The sequence below is a fragment of the Elgaria multicarinata genome, chromosome 10 (assembly GCF_023053635.1).
Source record: "Elgaria multicarinata webbii isolate HBS135686 ecotype San Diego chromosome 10, rElgMul1.1.pri, whole genome shotgun sequence".
NCBI classification, from domain to species: Eukaryota; Metazoa; Chordata; class Lepidosauria; order Squamata; family Anguidae; genus Elgaria; species Elgaria multicarinata.
Window position 1 is genome coordinate 45186608 of NC_086180.1, and position 26032 is coordinate 45212639.

Here is a 26032-nt window from a genome sequence, read left to right on the forward strand (position 1 = left end):
TGCCTGAGGTGTGCACACACCACCGCCATCACCTTCGTGAATACTCAAGGTGCTGTTGCGAGTCCGAATGGAAGGACGGTGAATTAGAAGGGTTGGTCCCCAACTAAAAAGCGGAGGAAGGGTTGGCTTGACTCTCTGATGGAGATGTGAAAGTAAGCGTCCTTCAGGTCTATTACAGCAACCCAGACGCCTCTCTGGATCAGTTGAAGGACCGATGCCACCGTGATCATACGGAACTTCTTGGGAGTAATAATGGTGTTGAGCTGTCTCAGATCTAATATTGGTCTAAGAACCCCATCTTTTTTCGGGACAGTAAAGTAACGGGAGTAAAACCCCTGATTGAATTGGGGGATCGGCACCTGCGAGATAGCTCCCTTGTCGAGGAGTGTTTGAATCTCTTGGAGAAGTGGAATAGATGGTGCTGTTATCTTTACTCCCAAAAAAGGAGAGATGGTATCGAACTCAATGCTGTATCCATTGCGGATGATGGTAAGGACCCAGGAGTCCATGGTTATTATTTCCCATTGTCGAATAAACTGTTGAAGTCAGTGGCCGAAAGGTGGTAGGTAATGGTAAGGGCAGTCAAAGGTGCTGCTTCTTGCCGAAGTCTGGTTGTCGGCGGGCTTGTTGGTACTGAGGCTGAAAACTCTTCTTTCTTTGCATTTGTTGTTGCTGCTGTTGTCTAGGCTGTTTGTCATATTGAAAACGCTGCTGTTGTTGAGAGAATGGTTGTCTAGACAATCTCTTGGGTCTGTATTGGACCATTGGTGCAGAAAAACCCATTCGTTTTGCCGTAGTACGGGCCTTGTGAATGGAGTCCATTGCCTCGTCGGTTTTGGCGTTAAAAAGGCCCTCGCCATCGAATGGCAAATTCTCAATCCTGGTTCTAGTCTCATGGCTTAGACCAGCTGATCTAAGCCATGCGTGTCTACGAAGGGCTATGGAACCCATCATAGCTTTAGAGTCACAATCTGTTTGATACCTCGCGGTACTGAGCTGTTGCTTTGCGATGGCTGAAGCTTCCGCCTGGAAGACTCTGGCTAATTCTCTTTTATCGTCAAGCAAATAGTTACAGAGTGACCCAATTTTTCCCACAAGAAAACCTGGTACCGAGCCATGGTCGCTTGGTAGGTAGCAGCCCGTAAACCTAGGGACGTAGAAGCATAGATTTTTCTGCCTAAGAAGTCTAATTTTCTGCCCTCCTTATCCACAGGTGCAGAGTGGATCTTTTGAGATTTTCCTTGTGACGACTCGACCACAATTGAGTTGGGCTTAGGGTGCTGAAAAAGAAATTTGGCCCCCTTCTCCTGGATGCGATACATCGCTTCAAGACACTTTGAAGTTGATGCTGTGGACGAGGGTGCCTTCCATGACATTTGTGCTGTCTGCAACAAGGTAGGAGGGAATGGAATGGCAACTGGTACATTGGTGTCCGTGTGGAGTACGTCATAGATAGGGTCATCAAGTCTGTCTGCAGGCTGATGAGTTACGAGCCCCAAAGATTGAGCCATTCTTAGAATGTGCTCGGAGAAATGTCCCATATCCTCGGATGGAGACGCAGGGTCTTTGGAGTTTACTGCATCGTGAGGCGATGGAATACATGGCGTTGGTGATACAGTGGAGATTGAACCTGATTGATAATCATCATCAGGTGAAATAGACTGATGATGAGGTGATGACGGCAAAGGTTGTACTTCTTGTTCCGACTGCACTGGCAGTAAAGGCATGATCGCCGTGTTCGATACCGTAGCCGACGGGTTGCTGGAGTTGGAGGCGTTGAGCGTTCACGGTACGGAGAAGGTGTCGGCATAGATGGTGGAGGCGCCATCGGGCCCGGAAGGGCTCTCGATACCGGTGGAGGCCGCGCAAACTGGTTATCGCCTGGTTGTCGGTATCAATAGTAATAATCATCTGCCGGTAAATATGCCTGTGGGCGATAGTATCCCCAGTCGCGGCATCTATAGGGATCAGCGTAAGCTGACTGTCTGTCCCAATCAGAACATGGAGAGTATGATCTCTCCCCGTAAGTAACCAGTCTAGGTGATCTTGACCTCGCTGGGGAGATCGGAGGCAAAAACTGTTGTGGTTGCCCTTCGGGGCGTACAGCCGCTTCCTCACATGTAGGAGGCTCTTGTTGTACCGATCGTGTCAGTGTCGAGTCTCTAATCTCACCCTCAGAGATTGATTCCAGTGGCCTCGGTACTGTGGTCGGCACCGATGCAGGCCTGCTCGATACCATAGCAGTCGGTACAGTAGAGACACGCGGTGAGGAAGATTTGTTAGAGTCCTTTCTCTTTTTCTTCCTTTTCTGCAAATCGGCAGATTTTGGAGTCTGGGCTTTTTTAGAAATTTTTCTAGCCACGGAGCTAACGAAAGAGCGACCAGGCATGAGGGGTATATCCGTCCTCTTTTCTGCCATGGTCGTTTCAGAGATGACGAAGGTTTGTACGCCAGAGCTCTGGTCATTGTCGATACTCTGTTGTGTAAGAGTAATGGTCTTTTTTGGAATCGTAGGTTTCTCCATTGTTTTCTGTTTGGGAACGTCGGTTGCTTTGAGTGCCTTTTCCCACAGAATAGATCTCAGTCGATCTGCTCGATTTTTGTGCGTCTGTTTAGTAAAAGACATGCAGTGGTGGCAGGTCTCGACTTTGTGGCCTTTGCCCAAACAGATTATGCAGAGCGAATGACCGTCAGTTGGAGGAAGTTTCGCCCGGCAACTAACGCACTTCCTAAAGGGAGCCTTTACTGCCATAGGACAGAAGGCCCTAGCGACCTGCAGATCACCACGAAAAACAAATACTATATCTAATAAAAATTATTATTATTATTATTTTAGTAAGAAGAGGAAAGAGAGAGAAGTGAATACTGAGAGAATACTGAGAGGAAAAACAGTGAAAAAGGTAAGTATAAGAAAAAGCTACGAGGAAAACCGCTAAGAGGTCGGTTTTCTAGGTCTAGCCACAATGGCGGACGACGAAGAACTGAGGTATAGGCGGGAACCGCGTGCGGATGCGCAGTGGTGCTAGGGATGGTTCCCGCCTAAAACGTTATTTTTAGCTATTTGAGGTTCCGGTTCAGGTCTCTGCGCGGGTGCAGAGCCCATATGTGTGATGCATAGAGACCACGAAGAAGAACCTAGGCCAGCCTTCCCCAGCCTGGTACCCCTCCAGATGTGTTGGATTAAAATTCCCAATGTCCACAACTAATATTCCCAATGGCCTAAACAAATCTGGAGGGTACCAGGATGGGCAACGCTGACCTAAGCTCATGTAAGTTTAAAACACACAGCTATACTTAGTTATTGAGCTTTCCCCCACATGCCAGAGTCACATTGTCAGTTAAAGTAGCTTTGCATACAATATTTCATATTCAAGTACACATTTCCTACCACTGTCCTGCCTTCTGAAGTCCACAGATTGGACATAACATGCAATCAAGGCCTATGCACATTGAAATCAAAGAAACATATTCCCAAACCATGTAATCACTGACATGTACCACTTGCGCTAAACAAAACCCTGAACAAAGACCTAGATGCAACAAGTATAATCTTTTATTTTTAGTAGCCTTTAATTTAAACTATTTCTACCATAAGATCAGTGCCAATTATTTGCTAGCATTTTCTGCAACAAGTTAGGAAACCAATCAAAAAACTTACTTTGGAAAAATCATACCTGGGAAGATAAATCAGTAAAAACAAACAAGGCTTACAGCGCTCTTAATGAACAGTTGTATACGATTGTTGCACGGATTAAGGTACTTTCATGCTAAATGTCTAGGAAGACCACCAAAACTAGTAATCTAGCAGCTCAGGAGAAGAACTCCAAGCTGATATCACTCAATGAGCCATGCAATGTTTTATTTATTTCTCCACCCAGCACTATTACTATTCTCAGGTGGCTAACTGTTAAGTAAACAATTAATGAAATATAATATACCATTAAAACAATGACAAAAATCACCAGTAGAAGAATAAAGACTTAGTCACGATTTCAAAAGGGTTGAGAAAATAAAAAGGTGATGAAAAGATATGAGTAAGCAAGTATTTCAGGTTAAGGCATTCCTCACGTGAGGCTCTATTACAATTAGATCCTCTCCCAAGCTCTCAGTGGCCTCACTCCTGAAAAGGAGGGCATCCAAAAAAGGGCCACACAATACCTTAGTGTGCAGGCAGGTTCATGTGTGAGAAAGTTCTCCTCCAATGTCCATATAGTATAACAACTTATTAGGCCAACTCAAAGTACACAAAAATGTGAAAGCTTTTAAGATCTCTAAATCAAGGCAAGTTGTTACAAAGTGTTACCATTATTGGCTCGTTATTCCCACATGCTATAATGTTGATACAAACACCAGCAAGGGCTGGATTTAGGTTAACATGAATGAATTCCTTGGATAAAAATCCCATAACAGATTGTCACTGTAATAGATCAGTAAAGGGAATGGACCTACCACAAAGCCAGATGAGATGTTAGTCACTCGTAGTGTCACGTTTTGGGTGCTATAAAGGATGGCAGAGTGGCTGAATGACAGATAAGTCATGGGAAATTTTCCTATACAAGCTTAATTGAAAGAAATAAGTCCTACACAAGAGTGGACAGCTCTTGTTCATTTTCAGTGGGGCTTGCCAGCAGAGCTTCCCAATGGATTTGGCCCAACATTAATATACTTGGGGATACTATTTGCCCATTTTTGACTGGCTCAAGAAACATCAATATGCCTTGGGCCAGACCTTAACAGTATTAAAACCTAACATTCAGACTGCAACACCTGGTTTTCAGAACGTACTAAAAATTAAGCTCATTGTAATAACAATCAGTCTGATCAATATAGAAGACCTATAGATCTGAAACAAAATGTTGTAGAGCGTTCTTGTTCAGGGTTCCAGTCAAGCAGTCATGCCCTCCCCACTAGTTTTTCATTTTTCCTAACAGAAAGCCAGCACCTTGGTGACTGGGAATGCTCAGTCTTCATTGGGCTGTGTTTTGGCTGGTACTATATTCAAGTTTGTTCTCTAAACTTTTTTATACTTCCGCAAACCTTGGGGATCCTCCATGCCTGCTGCTATCTCCCTCTTCTGTATGGTTGATGACATTTAGGCTACATAGCTAACTTTTGGAGAATTAAATTTTGTATTACTATAGGTTTTTATTAAATTTCTGACCCATCACACATGGCTCCTACTTTCCTATTTTATCTTCACAACATATTGGTGATATAAATTCAGTTGATAAAGAATGGGCCAAGGTCACCCAGTGAATGTCATGGCCAAGCAGGAATTTGAATCCTGGGCCTAGCCCAACGCACCAAACGCTTCATTCATCACATTGCCTCCAAACTAAAACTGACCCACAAGAGTCGCACATCTACACAAAGGGTTTGCCCTGGGGTTGCTTCACAGTAGCGGCACATCATCTACATGACGCAGCCGCCAATGCGAAGCCATCCGGCGGCAAACCCTGGAAACTCCGCTCCCCAAAAGTTGGGCACTTACCCCGACTTTTTTGACAGCGGAGCCCATGGCACCCCCTGATTGGTCGCCACGGATGGCCCTGTGCCTCTGGAGAAGTTTTTTTTAAAAAAATTAAAACGGGGGAGAGAGGAATGGGCCGTTCCTCACCTCCTTTTAAAAATTTATTTACAGGATCTATATCTGCGGAGCTCCGCAGATACAGATAATAAAAATAAATGTGGGTAGGTGGGGAGGAACGGGCAGCCAGAGGGAGGAGACGTGGTTCGCCTAGTCCCTCTCACCTCCTCCTCTGGTTGCCTCGTTCACCCCCTTCCCCCGTTTTTATTTTTATTATTTGTATCTATGGAACTCCACAGATATAGATTATAAAATTAAAAAGGGGGGGAGGAACAGACCCCTTCCTCTCTCCCCCACCCGTATTTTTTTTAAAAAAAACTTTTCCAGAGGTGCTGGGCTGGAAAATTCGCACTTGCCTTCCTTCCTGTGCAGATGCCGGGAAGGACCAGTCAGAAGCCACTGTGTGGCCATTCCACCTTTCCCTCAACAGATTTCTGAGTGCTTTCCAATCTGCCTCATTAGCCAAATTTTATGAGGGGTCCAGAAGTTGTCATCCTCAGTATGTAGCCCTCCAGTATGTCTCGTTGTCATTTCTCAATGGAAGATAACGTCTGGACTTCATGTAATTCTCTTTAGGAGGCAGGGCGATTGCACAATAAAAGCCTTGTCTGGAAGCACCCAGAGAATCTATTTAGGAAGATTTTTCATAATAAAATAAAAAACAAAAATAAACGCAGGTCTCCTATCAGTGAATCTGCCACCACCATTCGTTTCGAATCAAATCAACTCCACATTCGCTTGATGATGCAAAACAAACAAGCAGAAATGAGACGATTAGCCACAATTAGCCACAACTTCGCCCGCTTCAAGCAGGTAATTATGGAGACCTCCCATCGCCCTGGCTCCGAGCCGCAGCAGCAGCCGCCGCCGCCGCCGCCGCCACCCGGGCGTCCCTCTCCTCGGATGCGAAGGCTAATTGGTGTTGATCTCTGCGCCTCTTCCTCCCCCCTCGCCCCCGAGAGCCAACTCCCCACGGAGGCAGCGCTGCCGCCGAGAAACGGGGTGACTCCGCGCCGCCCTGATGCGATGAGGCGGGCTGGGATGCGCGCCGAGGCCGAGCCGCCAGATGCGTCGCCGCGGCTCGGGGCCGGGAAGGGGAGAAAGGAGGGCAGGCCCGGCTCCCGCCGCAGCTTCACAGCCTTCGAGCGCCAACGGCAGAGTAACGGTTGTGCCTGAACGAGGAAAGAGGATGGAGGACGCCGCTTCCGTGCGAAGTAAAGGGCTTAAGGTAGAGAGCCGCTGCGGTGCCCGCCTGCCTGCCTTTCTCTCTCTCTCTCTTGCCCCGGTGCCCGCTCAGCCAACCTCATTTGTCTTCACCCACCGGTAACGCCCGGACCCGTTCGCAGGACGCCCCCACTTATGGCCTCTGGGAGGCCAGAGCTGTTACCGTCCGCGAGCCACGGTCCAGTCCGCGTCTCCCCGGCAAAATCCCGGCGGTTTGCCAGCGCGCATCACCTCAACTACCACACGCGCGCATGCGCCACTCGCCCGAAACGGCAGGCGTCAAGGAGCAGGTGCTTCGACACGCGCCGCGCGGCCACAGCCAATCGCGACCACGCGCTCATAGTTGTTGTTTTTTACAGCCAATCGTAGGGGAGGGTTTCATGCCCATCGGCTTACTAACCCAACCCCGGATCGGTCCGCTATCACCAAAGAACTCAGCACGTGCCGACTCGTCCAATCAGCGGCAGCCTTTTCTTATCCTTGATGAAGGGTCTTGAAGCGCCCGGTCAGAGCCAACTGCGGCTCATTTAATAGAGAGCGGGCAGCAGCGACCAGAAACCGGTGCGGAAACATATTGCTACGCCGGTCTGCGCCCGCTGCTTTGCTTACTCCCCTTCCTTTGAAGGGATAAATGTGAGCGCGAGGGATACATGTGAACATGCCCATTTGAGCAAATATAAATGCAGCAACACAAAGACTGACTGGGTCTAAATGTAACAACGTGACCAGGCTACATCATTGATTTCTGCGGTTGATAGCAGTCATGAACTAAGAAACATCACAAATAGAATAAATTATCGTGCTGGTGAAATTGCAGCATCAATTCTCCAAGTCAGTTTTGGAAAGCATGATGATAATGCCCCGTCATTTCCATTTGCGTTACATAGCGACTATACTCTCTGTGGACTACTTTGAGAAGTTGAACACAGGCATGTTGCACTTTGGGAGGCACTAATCTCATGCAAAGAGTACCAATGAAAAATGTACATGTTATTGATGGTGGTCAGCTGTTACAAAGGGTGCTGTGCAGCCAGAATGGTGCATCTGAAGGCATGGTGGTAAATGTTAGCTTTGTTTGAACAATATTTTGTTCAACAACTTGTATGTCACTTTTGATGGTTTCGGTTGATATAGTGTGCGGCCACTAGGATGCTTGTGGGGCCCAGGCATTCAAAGAATATGACACCATATTGGATCAACTAAGCTGGTTGCATATTCATTTTCTGGTTCCATTTAAAGTGCTGGTATTCACCTTTAAATCCATAACCCAGGTTTACCCAACCTGGTGCCATCCAGATGTTTTTGATTGTAACTCCCATCATCCCTGACCATTGCCCATCCTAATTAGGACTGGTGGAAGTTATAGTCCAAAATATCTGGAAGGCACTAGGCTGAGTTAGGATGCATGATTTGGGACCAGGTTATTTGAAGGACTGACTTCATGAGGATCTGCATTGGCTTTAATATCAGACACTAACACCCTGTTCGCAGGCCTAATGTCAAGATACACAAGACTGAAGGCATCCAAGGATTCTGCATATTGATTCCACACCTGGTTTTTAATACTAAAGGAGTGATAATCTTTTTTCACTGAGATTAAGATTGTTACAGGAGAAAGTAGAGATTGCAATATCACTTTGCATCCAAGAATGTTACCACCACCTCTTCAGCATCCTACTTTGAGATTGTGTATTTTCTTTTAATATTCCCCCCCCCCCATTTTTCACAAGTGTGCACAGATTAGCCTGTGTGCTATGTGCAGTCTTATTTTGTCAATATCCTTGTATATTCTGGCTTTGGGAGTTTGCTGTCAGGGGAAGTAGTGAAATGGATAGGAAATTGACAAGATGAGGCTGCGCATAGCAGACAGGTGAATCTGCACACTTGCAAATGACCCTTACTGGCTGCTCTCCTTTAAGGATAGGAGCTACTCCTCTTTTATGTAGACTAGGAGAGAGACACAGGCCATAAACAGCAGCAGTGATCTGGATACTCCCAGTTGTTCCTCCATGAGACTGTTATCCTACTTGCTCTGTACCTTTGCAAGCTCCATGATGGACACTATACCTGCAACCTTACTGGCTGAGTTCGGATAACATGCTAATCAACGGGGGTGGGGGAGGGGGTAATACGATTCTATTAGAATGTAAGCCTACGCGGCAGGGTTTTGCTATTTTATTGTTTTACTCTGTACAGCACCATGTACACTGATGGTGCTGTATAAATAAATAATAGTAATAATAGGAACAAAATGGAAAACAACCGTTGATTAGCATGTCATCCAAACTTAGCTATTGAGTCACTGTCTGCTGTGGTCACTCAGGTCACTGTCTGCTGTGGGAGTAGAGAATCGGGAGGGAAGAGAAATGCCCCATGATGTATATGATTATTGTCTGCTGCTGTGACTGAGTGGTTTGGGAACTGAGCATAAGTATTCACCACCACCTCTGTGCTGTGACATCCCTAAATAAGCTCTGGTGCAACTAACTGCCTTCAGAAGTTGCATAATTAGTTGAATGGAGTCCACCTTTGTGCAATTCAACTGTCACATGATCTCAGATAACATACACATGTTTCTGGAAGGCCCCAGAGCTTGTTGGAGAGCATCATGAAGACCAAGGAGCTATCAAAATAAGTGCAGGTTAAAGTTCTGGAGAAGTACCAATCAAGATTGGATTATAAAAAAAATCCCTAATTATGGACATTCCCCAGACTACTGTTAAATCCATTATTAAAAAATGGAAAGAATATGGCACAACAGTGACTTTCCCAAGAGAAGGCTGACTCTGCCTAAAGAAGGCCATGACTCTGCCTACAGTGACTGGGTGAGGAGGGGATTAGTCAGAGAAGCAACCAAGAGACCAATGGTAACTCTGAAGGAGCTAGAGAGATCTACAGCTGAGATGGGAGAAACTGTCAATGCGACGATTATCACCCGAACGCTCCACAAAGCTGGGCTTTATGGAAGAGGGGCAAGAAGAAAGCCATTGCTGGGAGGAAAACATATCAAATCCCATTTGGATTTTGCCAAAAGGCATATGGGAGACCCAGCAAACATGTAGGGAAAGGTCCTCTGGTCTAAAGAATAGAGGACCATATTCTTGCACCATATTCTTTCCAGTTCTGGGCACCACACTTCAAGAAGGACGCAGACAAGCTGGAGCGTGTTCAGAGGAGGGCAACCAGGATGATCAGGGGTCTGGAAACAAAGCCCTATGAAGAGAGACTGAAACAACTGGGCATGTTTAGCCTGGAGAAGATTGAGGGGAGACATGATAGCACTCTTCAAATACTTAAAAGTTTATCACACAGAGGAGGGCCAGGATCTCTTCTCGATCCTCCCAGAGTGCAGGACTCGGAATAACGGGCTCAAATTACAGGAAGCCAGATTCCAGCTGGACATCAAGAAAAACTTCCTGACTGTTAGAGCAGTGCAACAATGGAACCAGTTACCTAGGGAGGTTGTGGGCTCTCCCACACTAGAGGCATTCAAGAGGCAGCTGGACAACTATCTGTCAGGTATGCTTTAGGGTGGATTCCGGCATTGAGCAGAGGGTTGGACTCAATGGCCTTATAGGCCCCTTCCAACTATACTATTCTATGATTCTATGAAAGAGAACAAAACTGAACTTTTTTGCCTTAGCACAAAATGCTATGTGTGGTGCAAAGCCAACAGTGCTTATTGCCCTGAGAACAGTCAAAAGCAAATCACTACTACCATGACGAGATCCCCATCAAACATGGTTTCCCCATTGCCATCTCCATGGTTCTGAACACAAGGGAAGGTCAATCCATATACGGGTTCCAAACCCAGACAAAGGAGAGGAATGATTCCTGACATGTTCTCTCAAGAAATCAAATTGTTGAAAGGCCAAACAAATTGAGCTAGTCCAACCTCGGATCATACATTGGGAACTCAAAGGGAACATGGTCAAGGCCTAAACAAGATCACTGGGAAGTTCTGTGCCACAACTTTCACACAGCTAGGTCCTCGCCGCATGAGTCCAGGCAGTGGAGAGAAAAGGTTCAATGATCAAACCCAGTCTGCTGGTGCACTGAGCTGACGAAAAACAGAGAGAGACACAATCCATAGCAAACGAGAGTTCAAGTCTATGAAAAGCCTCACAGTACTTTACATGGCAAGTTCTTAGTAATCCAAAGTTCCACTTAGGAGGCAGCATGTGAGGTGTGCCCCAGAGTCTCAGACGATAGTGGATCCAATCAGGGAGGTTTTCTGGGAAATGCAGAGCAGATGTTCCTAGCAAAGGCTCCTTACTTTTGCACCTGCTTAAAAAGGGAGGTGTAGGCTTCTTCCAGACCACTTGACATATACAGGCTTTGGCCTTTCAGCAATGCTCCTGTCCAAACAGGATGGCACTACTCAGCCCACCAAGATGACACTTCATTCTTGGCGACACTTCTGCAAATCCCCACCCTTTCTCTATCAATTTCTCATAGACAGTTTCTTGCCTAAGGCCGAGATAGGCAGGTGGTTTGTGGGAGCAGAGGCACTCCTACAACTCTGCTCTGAGAACACTGACAGAGATCAATTCACACAGATTGTAACATCCCAGAGGCCAACCAGGCCCAAAGCCTTCCAGACTACTTCTAATTAAATCTTAGCTAAACTACATGACCCCACATCCGTGCCTTCTATTCGTGACAAAGCATGATGGTTGTGGGGATGCTTTTCATTGGCAGGGACTAAGAAGCTGGTCAGGATCGAGGGCAAGATGGATGCAGCCAAATACAGGTTTCAGTCTGCAAGAGACCTGGGACTGCAGAGGATGTTCCCCTTCCAGCAGGACAATGACCCTAAACACACAGCCAAAGTTACATTGGAGTGGTTTAAAAACAAGAACCTTAATGTCTTAGAAAGCCCAGACCTGAATCCGATGGAGATTCTGTGACAAGACTTGAAAATTGCTGTTTAGTAACAGTCCCCATCCAACCTGACAGAGCTTGAGTAATTTTGCCAAGAAGAACGAGCAAATATTGCAGGATCCCAATGTGCAAAGCTGGTAGAGATTTACCCCCAAAGACTCACAGCTGTAATTGCTGCCAAAGGTGCTTCCACCAAGTTTTGATTCAGGGTGGGGTGAATATTTATGGAATCAACAAATGTCAGTTTGTTTTTGTTTACTTAACTTTTGTGCCACCATAAAAATATTTTGCACCTTCAAAATGTTAAGTATGTTGTATAAATCCAATGGTAAACATGCCAACTAACTCCATTTTAATTCCCGGTTGTAACACAACAAAATGTGGACAAGTCAAAGGGGTGTGTGAATATTTCTGCAAGGCATTATGTAAGAGTGCATTTGCCTCCACTACGCTCTGCTTGTGTATTGGTAGTTAAAGAAAATATTACAAAAGCACCATATGTTTTCAGGGCTGCCATCCAAAGGAAATTCGATTCTGTAGTGCTGCCTCTTGAACTTTTCATCAGAAGTGTGGGGTGCATAATAATATAATCAAAATGAGCTCAGAGGGAATGGAATCTTCCCTAGTAGTCCATGGAGCACCAATGAAATGTACTTCCCTTCTTCTTTTTAGCCAGTGTACCTTTCTATTCAAATTGCTAACAGTTTCAGCCCTACCTATATGGTGCTATAGAGTAACCATGGAGCAAGTTGCTAGGGGACACCGCTTGCTTGCCACTGCGCAAAGAGAAAGAAACATCCCTGTGCAGCTTCTTAGCAGCAAGAATCTTTTTCTAGCTACATACTTAATTTCTTGGCCTTCTGTGCTTTGCATGCTGAATCCTCATCTTAACTGCATGAATGTAATGACAATGTATTATGCTCTAGCAAACTATGTGTTAAGGAGTAGATCTTTTACATTAATGACATAATATTTTGGTGATGGATTCCTCCCTTAAACAAAAGAGTTTTCAGAAAAGAGATTTTTATATATCTTTCCATTATGAAAGGCTAGGGATAAAGAGGGTGAGGAAGGCACTATAGGAAATTGTGTACAACACTGCACATCCCTCTCAATAAAGTTTGGAACTAATCTTAGAAATAGTATGCAAATACTAGGCATTTCACTTGTGCTGGGTCATTAGGCATTTTGGATTTCTCCAGGTGAATTCAGCATGCTTTTTATTATTGGTATTAGTTGAATTTATTAATTTTTGTTACTTTATCACTGTATGGGACTATTATGTATGATGCAATGGAAGAGCTTTGCCTTTAATGGTATCCTAGATATATTCTAAATAAAATAAAATATAAGACATAAAGGTAGGCCAGATTTTGTCTATTCTTGGGGAACTGTACTTATGAAATCCTGACGCATAGCCCAGGGGAGCAAGTTTGGCAAAATACAGATGAGCCTGTTATATAGGGTGGTGTCCTTGCTGTAGAATGCATTGTCTAGTGATGCTTGACTGGTATCTTGTTATCATTTTGGTGTTAGGTGAAGACAATCTTATTCTCTTGTGCTTTGAATGGATTATTTTCTTGCCTTCTTTGTCTGGCTCTTTTTATTGCTGCTTTTGTTGGGCTTGCTGCCGTTTAGATTTTTGATATCTTTTTAATATTTTATTGTGCCAGTGTTAAGTGGTTCTGCTTTAAACATTCATTTCACTAGCTGCCTTGAAAACCTTGAAGACAGGTCTGATTTTGAAAATAAATAAATAAATAAAAGAGAATGTACTGCAGAAGCTGTTCTTGGATAAGAACTATATTCACTTTTGCATATGTATTGTATAAAAGTGTCATCCAGGATGTTGTTTCTGAGTTATATATTGAGAATTAAACTAAACTCATTGCAGGATGCTCAGGCGCTTGGTTTTACAGAATTTCTTTTCCAGTTTTTCATTTTATTTTAAATTTTTCTACTTGGCTGTAACTTTCCGAGAATTGGACGTATAATTCAACAAAGATACAAAAAGGCACAATAATGAATGGATCCCATCTTTGTCACCTTGCATCCAGCCACTGGGAGAACACTCTCATGTTGTAATAAAACAATTTGAAAGAAAAGCATTGATTTTTAAAAAAAGTTTTAGTCCTTTAAGGCTGCAATCCTATGCATATTTGTAAGCCCCATTGGATAAAATGGGACTTGATTCTGAGTAAACATACTAAGAATTGCTCTGTAAATCTCATGTGTTTCAATAGAAGGTAATGATTGTACTTGTACGGTACAGTGGCTAGAGCAGCTTTCCCCAAACTGGTATCCTCCAAACTGGTGTCCTCCAGGAATTATGGTGTCCTCCCATAATTCCCAGCCAGTATTGCCACATCTGCAGGGCACCAGGCTGGGGAAGGTCGGGCTAGATTGCTAGAATCAAATTAATAACTGGGTTCAAATCCCTATTCTGTCGTGCCCCGACTGCAGCTGCTGAGGCTCAGGACCCACCAGGGCCGGAAAGACTGGAGGAGCCGGGCCCCTCAGCAATGCCCACACAGACCCCCAAGCCTCAGGAGTGATCTGAAGAGGGAGGTCAGACTCTTCGAGCCCAGGAGAACTGCCTGGCTACAGAAGATGACTCCTCAGGAGTAAGGGGGTTTCTGAAGAGAAGACTCTTTCTAGAAGCTACGAATAAGCCTCAGCTGGATCCTAGGTGGGTATTCTGACAGCCTCTGCTTAAGAACAGCACTTGGGAGCTGGAGGGGTTGTTGGAAACAGTATCCATGCTACTGTTCTGGTTCCAGCCTTTCCAGCTCTCCATCAGACTAACCCCCCCACCCCCCATCCAGACTGCCTTTTGGCTTAAGTACATGGCTGTGCCTTGCCGGTTATGGTGCCTTACCTAACTCCCCTTTGGACAGAATCTCTCATGAGTATAGTGTGGACTGCTAATTGACCATCCTTCCTGCCTGTACACACTTTGCTGCACTGCCTTGGCCCTCTTGCTGGCTGCCTTGTCTCTGCTCTCTGATCTGAGTGGAACTCCCAAGGATCTCCTGGTTACTGACCTTGATCGGCTAGTCAAGCCCAAGCCTTAGGAAAGCAGGACACACTCTGGCTCAGGCAGACCTAATGTGGGAGATTGGTGATAAGATCTCCCAAGGCATACATTTTAAATCTAAAATCAGCCATTGGGAGCTCCAGATTAGACTGGAGTATAGTGTAAGAAGTACTTAGAACCTTTACCCTCCCTGTGTCATTTTCCCTGTGGTATAGTATTAAATTTGTAGAACAGGTACTCATCGTAATAGTCCCAATAGCCCCACCCCAATGAAAGTCCAAAAATGCAGGCAGCAATGGTCATCTCCACCAGGAGCAGATCTCTTGTAAAGCTAAAGGGTCTAAATTTCCTATTCAAAACAACCCGCCCCAAAATACCTCGCATGACAACAGGGAATTATATATTGTTGCTGGGAAAATTTATTGCACCTCAGCAACTTAAGTGATTGCACCTATGCTCAGAGGAAACATGGAATTCCGAGGGGGTTGGCAGATGACATCAGCGCCCCTGCTCATCAAAACATCCCTGTGAGCCCTGGCTCAGCTACATCACTGTTCAACACCCTAAAGCTACTACGCACCGCACTGGGGGGGAAATATAGCTACATGTATTTTTTCCCCAATGGGGCAAACAGTAGTTTCAGGAAGATCAGGGAAATGTATACACTGAAATGTATTCCAGTGGTGCTCATTTGGAGCTCCCCTTGCTCCCTCCACCGCTGCTCCAGTACTGTGAGGCTTTTAAGTAAAAATGTCAGGAGGTCTGATTTTGTAACTCTCACACCATGTCAGTCTTTAGCCAAGAAGCATACTGGATGGCCGTGAGCTGGTCTTTACCTCTCAGCCAAAGGGCCTGTTCAGACAACACGCTAAGCTATGGTTAGTGAGCATGTTTAAACCATGGTTATTTAGCCACCATGGTTCAGAATGGTTCACACAACATGCCAAGTCATAACGTGGCTTAGCATGTCGTTTGAACAGGGTCAAAGTGATCTCACTGGGTTGCTGTGAGGATAAAGTGAAAGAATTCCCGTTTTATCACCTGAGCTATTTATAAAGGAATAGTAGGATAAAAAATTGATCAAACAAATAATATAGTATTCCCCAATTGTTAGGGAATTTAAAGGTGCGTAATTTTGGCAGGTTGGGATCCTATAGTTTTAAAAATATTTTAAAAGTTGTATTGCTAATTTACTGAACCCTAGTTAACATGTGACATTTACAGCACAATCCCATGCATATTTAAGATCCAGTGTCTACAGTGGACTATGACTCCCTAGTAAGTGCGCATAGGATTATAGCCTTATTTGTTCAAACTATTAAATTTTTATTTTATTTACAAATGATTTGTTGACAATATATTAGAATTATTTCAATTATTTAAGAGTTAATAAAAGTTAACATTCTATATACAAAATGTACAAAGGTTCTCCTTCCTACTACACAGTATTAGAAAGGAAATTAATTTGTATTGTTGCTACCACTAGATGGCCTTGCTTCCACACAGCCTGTAAATCTTCAATATTCTCGAAGAAACCCGTTTTCTGATTATTATTTTTTACGTCTTGATAAATACCTGCATTAAAAAGGAGAAAGGGTACTTGTTAACATTTGCAAAAAACTAAGTGAGTACATTGACTCTGCTTCAATGTCTTTTAATAACTTTAGAACTCAACCCTATGCATTGTGCTCCTGATAGATGGAGGGATCTGATATGAGAGCCCTCCATCTATCCTAGCCCTGCCAGCCACAGCCAGGCAGGGTGGGAGGAATGACAGAGGCAATTTAACCTCCCGTTCCTTTTCCTCAAAAACAAAGTCAACTACATGGGCCTCTGAGCCCATCTAGCTCACTTATGAACAGGGATGGGCAACAGACAGGCTGTAGGATCCTGAGGACCCTTGCCTCCACCCTCCACACCCACCAGAACACGGCGGATGTGATGGAATAGGGGCAGGAGAATAATCTGGTCTCAGATTCCCCTTCCTGATGTCATAGAAGCATCTATGGCTTGAGGGGAACAATGCGAAATATTCCACGGTCCCCTCCCAGGGACCATAGGAGTGCTCTGTTAGACAGCCTTTAAACTTTTAATATCTTAATAGTTTTGTCCAAATCTCTCAAAATATTTTGGAGGACTTCTAAAGAATATTTGTAGAAAAATTATGTACTAATTTGTATGGACTAATTGGTATTAATACATTAACAATGAAACCCTTCCAAAATTGACTTAAAGCCAACGCTTAGAAAATGCTGCTTATTACTGTGTTTAATGGTATTTGGCATCAATTGTATTCAGCGCAATTGTATTCTCTCCATGTTTCTGAATGGGAGAAACAGGACTCCCCCAAACGAATCGCAAAGGCTATTTTCCTATAAACACAACTAGATAAAGGCCTTATATATTACTGCAGCTGAACTTAAGGACAAGAGAACTCAAGGTGCAATCGTATGTATGCCTGGCTGGCCGGCCCTGTTGGGAGTGCTAGGCCTTTTTTCTATCTAAATATGCGTAGGATTACACCCTTAATAATCTTTTGACAGACTCCTGTGTCTACATACTTACCTCGCTCAGTAATACCCACATAGGAGAACTAGATTGGATAGTTAAACGAAGAGCTTGTATTCTTCCTAAAAATGGGCTGATGGTGCCATCTGCTATTCCATTTTCAAATGCACCTATATATAAATGAACAGAATACTTTTGGCATCTTCTGTAATAAAATTATTATTGAAGAATTGTCAACAATAATGGCCCACAACATGTTACTTCAAGGAAAAGGCAGAATTAAATAATGGAAGATTACAATTTTTAAATCTTAATGACAGTATTCCAGATGAGAAATACAAATTCATTTCTTTAGCAAAAGCAATTAAAAACTGACATAGATTATGAAGAAACTAAAGAGAAATGTTCTCAGAGAAACACAGAATTCATGAAATACTTTTTGCAATAGTATAGGTTGGGGGAAGTTGACATAAATAAATATAATATATTATGCTATAATATTCAAGCAGAACCTTGGGGCACCTTACGACAGTGTAACGACAGAATTGCATATTGTAAACATATGATTTTTATTTCCAATTAGTGATACTATACAGTAACAAGAAATATGGTGCTATTTCCTTCCTCTGCCCACAGAAAACAGTCTTTACAGATCATCATCACACAAGGGGAAATCTATTTTTTTTTACCATCGCTTCTCTGCCCATGCATTTGTCCCTCTTTTGAAAGAGGAAATAAACAATGTGCACACGACCCATTCAGTCAGCCGTTTTGATCCCACTGCTTCTCCCGCACACAGCAGGAGATAGCAGCAACTTCTGTCTTTAAAAGTAAGTCACACTTACTGGGGTGTTTTTTTGTCGTGTGAAGAAGGCTAGAAAGGGCGGGAGGCAGACAACGTTGTGAGAAGGACCCATGAAAATCCGTGAGTGCTCAGTAATGAGAGTATGCAATAAAATGCTTGTCTGATGGAGCTTCTAGTGAAAGCAAGCAGCCTAGATTGAGCCGACACACTTTAGTTCTAGATGTCACCAGTATTGGCCAGCCTTCCCCAGCCTAGCGCCCTCCACATGACTAGGGGGCTGTCTTCCTGTGACTTGGCTCCATTGTGAGGTCCTTGGCGGCACATGTCATTGTGGCCATTGCGTGCCCAACTAGCCGCTTTCGCCTGGAAAAACTGCAGTATAAGAGAGTCCTTTTATGCCAGACTTTTTAGTTAAAGCAGCTCCAGGTGCTTGCTCTGCAGCATGCCCCATGCTTCCACATTAAATCCTGGACGTGCCCGTGTCCTGGCTGTGTCGTGGGCTGCCCCTTCCCCCATTCATTCCTTTAGCATTCCCACTGAGAGACATCTATGTGCTTCCTGTGTTAATTAACTTTGGAACTTTGTTAATTCGCTTGCTTAATTCTGATGTGTTGTTAGCTCTGGAGATGCTCAGCCCCAGAACTGCTAATTCGCTTCTCTGCTGTGGTGTCAGCTCCAGAACTGTGCAGCCCCAGAATTGCAAAGGGACTGTATTACCATATTTCTTCAATTGTAAGATGCCATCGATTGTAAGTCGCACACTAATTTCAGTACCACCAACAGGAAAAAAGCTTTGATTCGAAGAAATAATAAACACACCCGCGATTCTAAGACACACCCCATTTTTAGAGATGTTTATATGGGGGGAAAAGTGTGTCTTAGAATCGAAGAAATATGGTAATTCACTTCTCTAATATAATGTCAGCTCTAGAGCTGCGCAGCTCCAGAGTTGGGAGTTGAGTTAATTGGGTTCTCTAATGCAGTGTTACGGCTCATGTGATGGAGTTGGGTTTATTTGTGCCAGTAGGGTGCTCTCACGGGGAGCCAGAATTGTGGGTCAGTTATTCCCCAATTCCATTCATTAAACTGTAGTGGCAGGAGGAACATGGAGAGGGGTTGGTAACAAGCCTCTCTCCGAATGACATTAGTTCTACTCCGCCTCCACACCCCACCCCAGGCCCCGAAGAATGTTTTTTCCAGCACTAAAAAGCCAGGTTTTAGGGATGTCTGCCTCCATTATGTAGAGTGGAGCTGATTTCAGCATACTGTGGAGAATAACTTCCTGTGCTCGTGAAGATGAGGCCTATAATTCTTACCATCCCCTGCAGGGCTGGAGTTGTAGTCACCAAAACAATGAGTGGAAGGAAAGATGACTGTTAATGCTTCTACACAAACTCTTTCACAAGAGTTTGAACAAGAGTTCATGCAATGCTACAATAACAAGTGCATTTTATAGCAATTATCCTGCTCCTACTTACACATGCTCATGCACAAGTGACAAAACATCTTTAGATTTTATTTCACCTTTCTCTTCAAGCATTCATCACAAGGAATAAAACGGACTGCCTGTAAGTGAAAAGGAACCTTTGGATCTAATGCTCCCACCCTCCAATAACTGCCAAGGTATTAGCTATTCTAAAATTTAGAATACTGTATAAATCAAGCGGGGTCCATCTTAGAAATATTGCTTTACCTATTTGAAAATATCCATCCTGAGTTCGTATGTTTAGGTTCTGTGCATTGCCTCCTGCAGATTGTAAATCTATCTCCTGAGACAAAGAAGAAGAAGAAGCAAGAATGTAGTTTTCAGAAAGAAAAGTAGGTCTTATTGTATGCATTTCCCTTTTGCCAGTCTAACTAGAGCCTGGCTGAAAAGGCCTCTCCCCACCCCCCCTGCTCATTCACTGGCCAGTGAGAGCAGCCATCACTTCTTTTAAAAAAGAAATAACAACTTCCCCTAGGAACAATGCTGTGTCATAACTTAGCATGATTCTCATAGGGCTTTTCTCAATGAGGAACGCCGCCAGGAGGCTGTTGTTTGTTGCAGCTCTGCCACTGCTTGAAGAGGTGGCAAATTATTTTTTACCAGTAAAAGAAAGACAATAACTATCTACTGCTTTATATCATTCAGGATTTGCCACCCAACCAAAAATAACAGAAATTTCTCTCAATCCCAGAAGCTTACAAAAATGTTTGAGGTCATTTTCGTCCTCAGTGATGCAGCTAGGGCTGGACCTCAGAGCCAAAGTCCAGAGCCTGGCTGGAAGCCCAGGCTCCACCTCCAATAACCGCCCAGAGAACAGCAGGTGATGTGACAGTGACAAAAAGGTTTTGCATCAGCACCTGAGCTGGCATGGGCACGCTGGGGCCCACCACAGCTGATGCTGCTCACTGCAGCATCCTTTCTTATTTTTAAAAAATATTATACTCAGAGGGTTGCCAGCCACAGTTTGTATGTGATTACAGACGCTCATGTTATTACTTTTACTTTAAATATCTGCCATCCTTTTCAACAACAAAATGCCGCTTATTCCCAAGGAAATCTGTTTAGCATTAAGACAGAAGAATAAAACTCCATTTTATTCCTGTACTTAAGATGATGCTATGATTTCGCCCTCGCTCTGAAATGCTGAAAAATATCTGGGTCAAATGTTTCGGCCCAGCACTAGTCCTAACTCCTAACCATGAAGCTTCTGCCTTTCTGGACAGCAGGGGGCAGGCATAGCAACATTTAAATAGGCCAGGGCTGGGCAATACCCTTTCCTATTATCTCCAGTTGTTCACTTCAAAAGCTGGATTGTTAAAATTAATTTGCAGCAAGTATGTGCTGTTAATGTATTTTAACTCCCTTTGATCAGACTTCTTGACTGTATCAAATACATTCTCGTATTCTTATTGTTTTCTTTCTCTCAGTTTTTATATGTTTAAGGGCAGTTTTCAAAAAAAGAAACAATATGATGTTCAGCTTTATTGTTAGGATTGGTGGTATTCCAGTCATTAATCAATGGTTTCTAAGTTACATAAAGATTCCATTAATGGTCCCCATTCATTTATAAGGATGTCTCCTGGATTACAAGGGGTGCTGGAAGAATCTGGGCTGGATGGCACTTCTGGCATTGCAATGTTTCCTACGACTGGCTTGAGGTAGGAATGTTGAGACAATCGGGGCAGGACTTTGGGGGCAGACTGGAGAGGAAACTTTCTCCTTCTGGACTGCCCTGGACCTATGTTTGCTGGTCTGAGTTGTGACATTGCTACTGCAGGCATCCCCACCCACTTCCCCACACCAAAATAAAAAGTTGTGGTTTTTTTTTTTGCGGGGGGGCATCTTGCTAGGGATGTAGGTTAGTCGCCAGTTAACAGGGATGGGAAGGAATTTTACCTGCATATGCAATTGGATATGCAGGTTGCTTACCTGTAACTGTAGTTCTTCAAGTGGTCATCTATGCATTCACACATATGGGCTTTGCGCCTGCGCAGAGACCGAACCGGAACCTTCTATAGCTAAGTGGAACATTTTTGGCGGGAACCCCTCCCCCATGCTACCGCGCATGTCCATGGGGTTCCCGCCGTTACCTCAGTTTACAGGAGTCCGACATTGTGCCCCCATAAACATGAGTGTAATTTCAATAAAGTACATTCCACATATAACTGTGTTATTTGTAAGTCTCACACCACCAAGTGGGGATGGTGGGTGGGTTGTGTGAATGCATAGATGACCACTCGAAGAACTACAGTTACAGGTAAGCAACCTGCATTTCTTCTTCGTGGTCTCTATGCATCACATATATGGGCGAGTAGCAAGCTAACATACCTTTGGAGGTGGGTTGGTGCATCATCTGAATATCTCCGAGAGCACTGTCCTTCCAAATGAGCAGTCCTGCCTCGCACGGGTGTCCAAACTGTAGTGCCTAACAAACGTGGATGGAGTGGACCACGTTGCAGCTCTACAGACTTCTGTCAAGGGAACACCTCTGCTGAAGGCAACAGATGTTGCGACGGCCCTGGTAGAATGAGCTGTCACAGGTTTCACAAGCTCTAGTTTAGAGATAGAGTAGGCAAGTTCAATTGTCTCTACAATCCAGCGTGAGAGTCGCTGGCATGAAACAGGGAGTCCCTTATAAGGCTCACCATAACAAATAAATAATTGGTTTGTTTTTCTAAAACTCTCTGTCCTAGCCTTGTAAAAGGCAAGAGCTCTCCTTACATCAAGTGTATGTAAAGAAGACTCAACTGGTGTTGTTGGATTCGGAAAGAAAGCTGGAAGAGTAATATACTGGGACAGCTGAAAAGTTGACACTACCTTCGGCAGGAAGGCCGGGTCTGTGCGTAGCACAACCTTATCCTTATGAAAGATAGTGTAAGGAGCATCTATCCTGAGAGCTCTGAGCTCACTCGCACGTCTAGCAGAAGTGATGGCTACTAAAAAGACAGTCTTAAATGTCAGAAGCCTAAGGTCAGATGAGGCCATGGGCTCGAAAGGTTTCCTTGTCAGTGCTTGTAATACAACTGACAAGCTCCATGGTGGAACGATACTCTTTACTGTCGGTATCGTATTTTTAAGTCCCTTTAAAAATTTCCTCGATGTTGGATGAGCAAAAGGTGTAAAACCATCCATGCCTCGATGAAAAGATGTAATAGCAGCTAAGTGAACTCTGACTGAAGTGAGTTTGAGTCCCTGCTGATAAAGTGTCAGTAGGTATTTGAGGATTAACGGTAAAGGGCAAGATTCAGGTGCTTGATCGTTTTCTAAGGCAAAACTTTGAAATCTCTGCCACTTCGCCGCGTAAGATTTTCTTGTTGAAGGCTTTAGTGATGCCAACAATATATGGTCTACAGTTAAATCTGTGATATGAGGGGAGGAGTGGATGATATCCTCCATGCCGTCATCTTGAGGGTCGACAGGTCTGCGTGTCGAACCTTGCCCTGGTGTCGAGACAACAGTGTCGGTATCGACGGGAGTCTGATGTAATTCCCGTTCGACAGTCGAAGGGCGTGGGAGAACCACGTCTGTCGAGGCCACCACGGTGTGATAAGGATGCAGTCCGACCTGTCCGACTGGATCTTGGCCAGTACCTTCGTCAATAGTGGAAACGGTGGAAAGATGTAAAGGAGATTTCCTTTCCAAGTCCTGGTGAAAGCATCTCCTAGAGAGTGCTTTCCTCTTCCTGCTCTGCTGCAGAACCTGGAACAAGCTGCGTTTTCTTCGGTAGCAAAGACATCGACAGCAGGGAGGCCCCAGTACCGAAAGAGATCGTCCCTTACTTCGGTATCGAGCTCCCATTCGTGGTCGACGTGAAAAGACCTGCTGAGGGCGTCCGCGATGATGTTTTCCTTGCCCGCTACATGGATCGCCGTCAAGTAAGTATTTCTCTTTATGTACCAGTTCCAAATCCTGAGTGCCAATCGATTCAGAGGATGAGACCTTGTTCCACCTTGTCTGTTGATGTACGCCACTACCGTGGTGTTGTCTGTCGCAATCAGGACGTTTCGGCCCTCGATCATTTGTGGAAAAGTTTTTATTGCATTCTCCACCGCTAGCAGTTCTAGGTGGTTGATATGATGTTCCCTCTGAAAAGAAGGCCAACGCCCCTGAGCCGTGAGGGAGTCGCAGTGTGCTCCCCATCTGATCAACGATGCATCCGTCGTGATCGTTACCGTAGGAGTTTTTTGTTGGAACGGAACCCCTTCTAGGAGCGTCGACATCGAAAACCACCATTTCAGAGATGCCCTTACTTGTGTCAGGATTGACAGGTAAGTTCGTCGGGCGTCGTACCGAAGATCGAATGTTCTTAAAAACCAGGCCTGCAATATTCTCATTCTGAGTCTTGCAAACCTGATGACTGCAGTTGTAGCTGCCATCAAGCCTAATAGCCTCTGGATTGTCCATGCCGAGACCTTTCGGCGGCTCTTGGTAGCGATGGCTAAATCTTGAAGGGTGCTTGCTCTGGTCGAGGGCAGGTAAGCTCTCCCATCCCGAGACGATAGGGTTACCCCTATAAAGTCCAGCCTCTGATGTGGGGTCAAGATGGATTTCTCCTCGTTGACCCACAGACCCAACGAGTCCAACAGTTTGAGGGTGGTTGAAATGTCCTTCTGAAGCGTGTTGCTGTTGTCCGCTACCAGAAGCCAATCGTCCAAATAAGGGTATATGTAAATTCCTTTTTGTCTTAGATGGGCGCATACTACTGCCATCACCTTCGTGAAGACCCTCGGTGCCGTGGCCAACCCGAAGGGAAGAACGGTGAACTGGTACTGAGATGCACCGATCGAAAAACGAAGGTAAACTTGATGCGACTTCCTGATGGAGATATGGAAATACGCATCCTTCAGATCCACCACTGCGAACCAAACCCCTTTGTATAGGAGCTGCAGAATAGAAGTAATCGTTGTCATACGAAACTTCCTCGGGGTGATGAATTTGTTTAATTGCCTTAGGTCCATGATCGGTCGAAGACCTCCATCTTTCTTCGGGACCGTGAAGTATCGGGAGAAAAACCCCTGATTGAATTCCTCTGCGGGTACGGGAGAGATGGCTCCTTTCGCTAGGAGGGTCTGTATCTCGAGAAGCAGAGGAGGGGATGGCGCCGTTACTTTCACCCCCGAAGAAGGAGGAAGGACATCGAGCTCAATGGCATACCCCGAGCTGATGATAGTGAGCACCCAGGAGTCCGATGTTATTGACTCCCATTGATGGTAATGTGGTGCTAGGCGGTTCGCAAAGGGAGGTGGATCTGGGATAAAGAAGTCAAACCCGCTGCTTCTCAGAGAAGTCGGGCTGACGTTTGTCCTGCTGGTATCTGCCTTGGTAAGGTCGCTTCCTTTGGAGCTGTTGTTGCTGCTGCCTCTGCTGACCTTGATAGTAGGGCCGCTGCTGTTGTTGTTGAGCAGGCGGCCTCGACATCGTCTTGGCTTGTATTGCGTAGGAGGCGCAATGAACCCCATCTTTTTGGCTGTTGTACGAGCCTTATATATAGAATCTAAGGTCTCGTCTGTTTTACTACTGAACAAGCCTTCGCCATCGAAAGGCATGTTCTCAATTCTGGCTTTGGTGTCATAAGCCAGGTTTGCGGACCTCAGCCAAGCATGCCTTCTCAAAGAAACAGCCCCCATCATGGACTTTGAGTGGCAGTCAACTTGGTGCCGCGCCGTGGATAACTGCTGCCTGGCTATGGCTGAGGCCTCGTTCTGAAAAACTCGTGCCAGCTCTTTTTTGTCCTCTGGGAGATGTTCACATAGTGATCCTATTTTCTCCCAGAGGAAGAGCTGGTATCGTGCCATGGTAGCCTCGTAGGCTGATGCCCTGATGCCCAAAGAGGCGGAGGAGTAAATCCTCCTGCCCGTATGGTCCAACTTTCTGCCTTCTCTGTCCACGGGTGCAGAATGTGTCTTCTGTGAGTGACCTTGAGCCGACTCCACTACGATCGAATTAGGCTTTGGATGTTGGACCAGAAACTGTACCTCTTCTTCTTGGACTCGATAGAGGGTCTCTAGTCTTTTCGATGTAGCTTGAGTCGCGGCCGTCGCCTTCCAAGATAATTGAGCTGTCTGCTTTAAAGCATGTGGAATAGGGATGGCCAGTCATTGGTTGGTTGTGGACTGGAAAACGTCGTAGATTGGATCGACCACCGATTCATCCGTTTGTTGGATGTCCAGTCCTAACGCCTGAGCCATTCTAAGCATATGGTCAGAAAATCTGACCATATCGTCGGAGGGAGAAGAAGGGTCCTTGTCATGGACCACATCTTCTGGTGAAGGCATAGATGGAGTAGCCGACAACCCCGACTCAGAGTCAGATGGATAATTATCCTCAGGCGAGGATACTGTAACCACCTGGAGGTCTACATGCTCCGTCGATACCGTGGTAACTGCGGCAGCCGATGCCGGTGGCTGCGTACGGTGTCGAGGCATCGACACCGTGGACATTTGGTGGGCCGGCGGCGGAGGCAGCGGTAGATGACACACCCTCGATGTAGGTGGAGGGTGC

General features: G+C 45.0%; 3 protein-coding genes across 5 annotated transcripts in view; 1 reads left to right on the plus strand and 2 right to left on the minus strand.

Moving 5' to 3' along the window:
- The window catches only part of CLGN (calmegin), a 40070-nt gene extending 33000 nt beyond the window's left edge, over window positions 1–7070 (minus strand). The window contains exon 1 of one of the 3 annotated variants that reach the window (XM_063136350.1): window positions 6975–7070. The gene's annotated coding sequence lies outside the window, so the exon portion shown is untranslated. Of the gene's footprint in view, window positions 1–6908 lie in introns of all 3 variants that reach the window. The other 2 variants (XM_063136349.1, XM_063136348.1) reach the window with 2 other exon arrangements.
- SCOC (short coiled-coil protein) overlaps window positions 1–26032 on the plus strand; it is a 652090-nt gene that overhangs the window by 42033 nt on the left and 584025 nt on the right. The window lies entirely within an intron of this gene.
- The window catches only part of MGAT4D (MGAT4 family member D), a 46968-nt gene continuing 37225 nt past the window's right edge, over window positions 16290–26032 (minus strand). The window contains exons 13-15 of the mRNA XM_063135399.1: window positions 19739–19814; window positions 17298–17410; window positions 16290–16307 (exon numbers count right to left, since the gene is read on the minus strand). Coding sequence (XP_062991469.1) covers window positions 16290–16307; window positions 17298–17410; window positions 19739–19814 — 207 coding nt within the window. The remainder of the gene's footprint in view (window positions 16308–17297; window positions 17411–19738; window positions 19815–26032) is intronic.